General features: G+C 55.1%; 1 protein-coding gene across 1 annotated transcript in view; it reads right to left on the reverse strand.

The window, feature by feature from the left end:
- CX3CL1 (C-X3-C motif chemokine ligand 1) overlaps window positions 1-3,348 on the reverse strand; it is a 13,063-nt gene that overhangs the window by 2,730 nt on the left and 6,985 nt on the right. Inside the window, exons 2-3 of the mRNA XM_017502704.2 lie at window positions 2,749-2,872; window positions 1-475 (exon numbers count right to left, since the gene is read on the reverse strand). Of these exons, the coding sequence (XP_017358193.1) occupies window positions 1-475; window positions 2,749-2,872 (599 nt within the window). The remainder of the gene's footprint in view (window positions 476-2,748; window positions 2,873-3,348) is intronic.

Raw genomic sequence — 3,348 nt, forward strand, 5'->3', positions numbered from 1 at the left:
GGGGGCCTGGGTGGAGGGGGCCTGGGTGGACGGGGCATCAGAGGTGGGCCCAGGTTGGTGGGGAGCAGAACTCTGCCATGAGGCAGCAGTAGAGACAGGAGTCAGGCGGAAAAGCTCCGTGCCCGCAGGCCCTCCATCCTGAGCCTTTGGTGTCGGGGGAAACCTGGTCCCTGAGGAACCAGCCGCTCCCGTCGGCAGCTCTGGGGAGGTCCCCAGGGCACTCTGTTCCTCCTGGGAAGAAGGGGTCGGCTCCAGGCTTCTGCTTTCGCCGGTGGCTTCTGGCTCTGGGACCACAGACTCGTCCATTACCCTGGCGGCAGGGGTGGTCCAGGGCGTCGTCTCGCCGATCAGCTTCTCGAAGGTGCTGTGGTTTGGAGTCCGAGCAGCAGCTTGGCGGTCTAGATGCTGCTTGGCTTCCTGGACCCATTTCTCCTTTGGGTCGGCACAGAACAGCTTGTTCTTTCTCGTCTCCAAGCTACAAGGAAGGCAGACAGGAATCCAGTGATGCCCAGATACCAGAAACCGGGCCAGCATGGTGTGGGGGCACAGCACCAATGCTCTGCGGACGAACAGACCCGGCTGGAAACCCCGCTCTCCCACTTAGCGGCTGTGAGGCAACTGACCACCTGGGGCAGCCCACCCTCCTGAGCTCCCCAGTCGTCACCTAAGAAATGGAGATAGGAAAGCCTCCCCTCTGTAGGGTGACCAGCTATCCCAGAAAAATTGGGATGGAGGGGGTGCTCCGGATGAGGGACTTTCCATTTTAAAACTTGGAAAGTCCCAGGCAAACAGGGATGAGTTGATTACCCTGCTTCTGTGTTACTGTAAAAAAAGGTAGATTATGTGATGCACCTGGCTCAGAGTAGATCAGTAACAGCTGAAAACAATAACAAGGTGGCCGGTTTTGTTACCATGGAGGCAGGGGGCTCTGGGCTTTGGGTCTCCTGCTGGGGAAGGGACTTCGCAGGTGTTAGCTGATGCCAGGTGTGTGCAGGTGAGATCTCTATGGGGCCTCCTCGCTCTGGAACAGGCCCTATGAGACTCGTGAGTGCTGTTGCTCCTCTCCTTCGGTTTCATGGCTACAGGCTGTGCTCCGGACCCTCCTCCCCTCCTGATGTGTGTTCATGGACAGTAGGGGTAGAGCCAAATATACGGCAGCCTCATTGGGAGCCCGAGTGCCCTCCAAATCTTGAATTCCTGAAGCCGTGTGTGACTGGGTCACCACCAAGCCCACAGCTCAGAGCTGACAGAGGCCCTGGCTACGCGCCATGGCTGTGCTTGGCATTTTGCCCACGTTTAAACGTCACGCCCATCCCACAAGGCGGCTACCAGGCTCATTCCTATTTTACAGATGAGGAAACAGGCTCGGAGAGGTGTATTAAAAGCACCTGGCTCCAGGAAGCCAGACAAGTCCAGGAAGCAGGCCTGCAGGCCCCCTGGGCACAGTGACCCCTCCCCCACTTCCTTCTTCCCCTTCATCTAGAAAACAAAATATCTTTGGGGGTGTCTTGGGGAAGTAATTCTTGACTGGGCAGCAAAGAGGTCAGGCAGGAGCACACTCAGCACCCTACCCACCTTAGAAACTGCATAATTGAGGAGAGGAAGTGCCAGACTTCCTTTAGCTGAGCCTAGAAAGCAAAAAGCCATTGGCATTTCCTGGTGCCAGGTCCTTAGGTCTGGCTGAGGCTGCTTTAGGGCCCAAAAGTCAGTCCCGGGGAAAGGCCTCAGGGTAGCCTGGTTAGGCAGATACCAAGAGAACCCCCAGGAGGAGCAAGTGACCAAGATGGCCAGGGTCGTCAACAGCTAGGGAGAGAATGGCTCCCTCCCTCCCCAGAGTCCCACAGTCTCACAGTGGCCCCAGTTCCTCTTCTGCCAAATGGAGGTGGTCATCTCTGTAGCTCCTACTGTCAGCACCCTGCCAAGCACTTAATTTTTTTTTCTTTTTTTCCTTTTGGAGATGGAGTCTTGCTCTGTTGCCCAGGCTGGAGTGCAGTGGTGCAATCTCGGCTCACTGCAACCTCCAACTCCTGGGTTCAAGCAATTCTCCTGCCTCAGTCTCCCAAGTAGCTGGGATTACAGGCACCCGCCACCATGCCTGGCTAGTTTTTGTATTTTTAGTAGAGATGGGGTTTCACCATGTTGGCCAGCCTGGTCTTGAACTCCTGACCTCAGGTGATTTGGAAGGCTCGCTCGCCTCAGCCTTCCAAAGTGTTGGGATTACAGGTGTGAGCCACCGCGCCCCTGCCAAGCACTCCAGTTACATCATGTCCTAGTGACCCATTTTATAGACAAGGAAATCAACGTGCAAAAAGTAAGCAATGAAAGCAGGGCCACCCAGCCAGTAAGCGGGAAGGCAGGATTTGCGCCAGGTCTGTTGGAGTCTGGAACCTGCATTTTAGGACCCTCATGCTTAACGCCTCCTGCACCCCACCCCCACCCATGAAATCTCGTGGGTTCAAGTGCCGGGTAACATGTGCTTCAGCCCGGGAGGAATTACCACCCTTGATGGCTGTTCCAGGCCACAAGCCAGGGTGGGCTATTCAGGAAGCTACTCTCCACCTTAGCCATGTGGCACAGAAATTAAGGTCAGGGAGGTGGCCTGCAGGCCAGAGGCAAGAGAAGCAGGTGCTGAGGACTTTGCCTGGGAGCCCAGGTCCGGGAGGGGAGGTACAGACACAGGTTCTCAGAGGCCTGGGAATATTCTAAGGGCCCGAAGGGGATTTCCGAGGCCTCGAGGGCGGTACCTACATGATGGCAGGTTTGCCACACGATGCCTGGTTGTGTTGATAGCGGAGGAGCAAAGTCACAGGTATCCTTACCGACGTCATCTTGCTGCACGTGATGTTGCATTTCCTCACACCGTGGTGCTGTCCTGAGGCCACAGAAGTCCCTTGTGAGCAGGGATGTCTGTGGGCATTTGGCCATCCCACCCAAGCCAAAGCTGATTCCCTGCACACCCTGGCCTTCAAGGCCTTTGACTCAGCCTCCCTCTCCCGCCAAACTTCTCTATGCCTCCGTTTCCCCACCTGTAAAGTAGGAACAAAAATACTACCTCATAGGCTTCTTATAAGATTGAAAACCCGAATTCTTATTTGTAAAGCTCTTTTTGACTGGCACATGTTAAGAGTTTAATTTTTAAAATTAAGTGGTCCATTGTGCAGCAGGGGGGATGAGTCTAAGAGTGACAGGGATCTGCGAAGGTCACACAGCTACACAACCAGCAAGGGCTGGAACGGGTTCTCCTACCAGGCCTGGCTCCAGCCTCCACTGGGCTTGTGGCCTTGCCTATCCCCTCATCTCTGCCTTATTCCCACTCCACCTCCAATTTTTTTTTTTTTTTTTTTTTTT

Source organism: Cebus imitator, unplaced genomic scaffold (genome assembly GCF_001604975.1).
Source record: "Cebus imitator isolate Cc_AM_T3 unplaced genomic scaffold, Cebus_imitator-1.0 Scaffold297, whole genome shotgun sequence".
NCBI lineage: Eukaryota > Metazoa > Chordata > Mammalia > Primates > Cebidae > Cebus > Cebus imitator.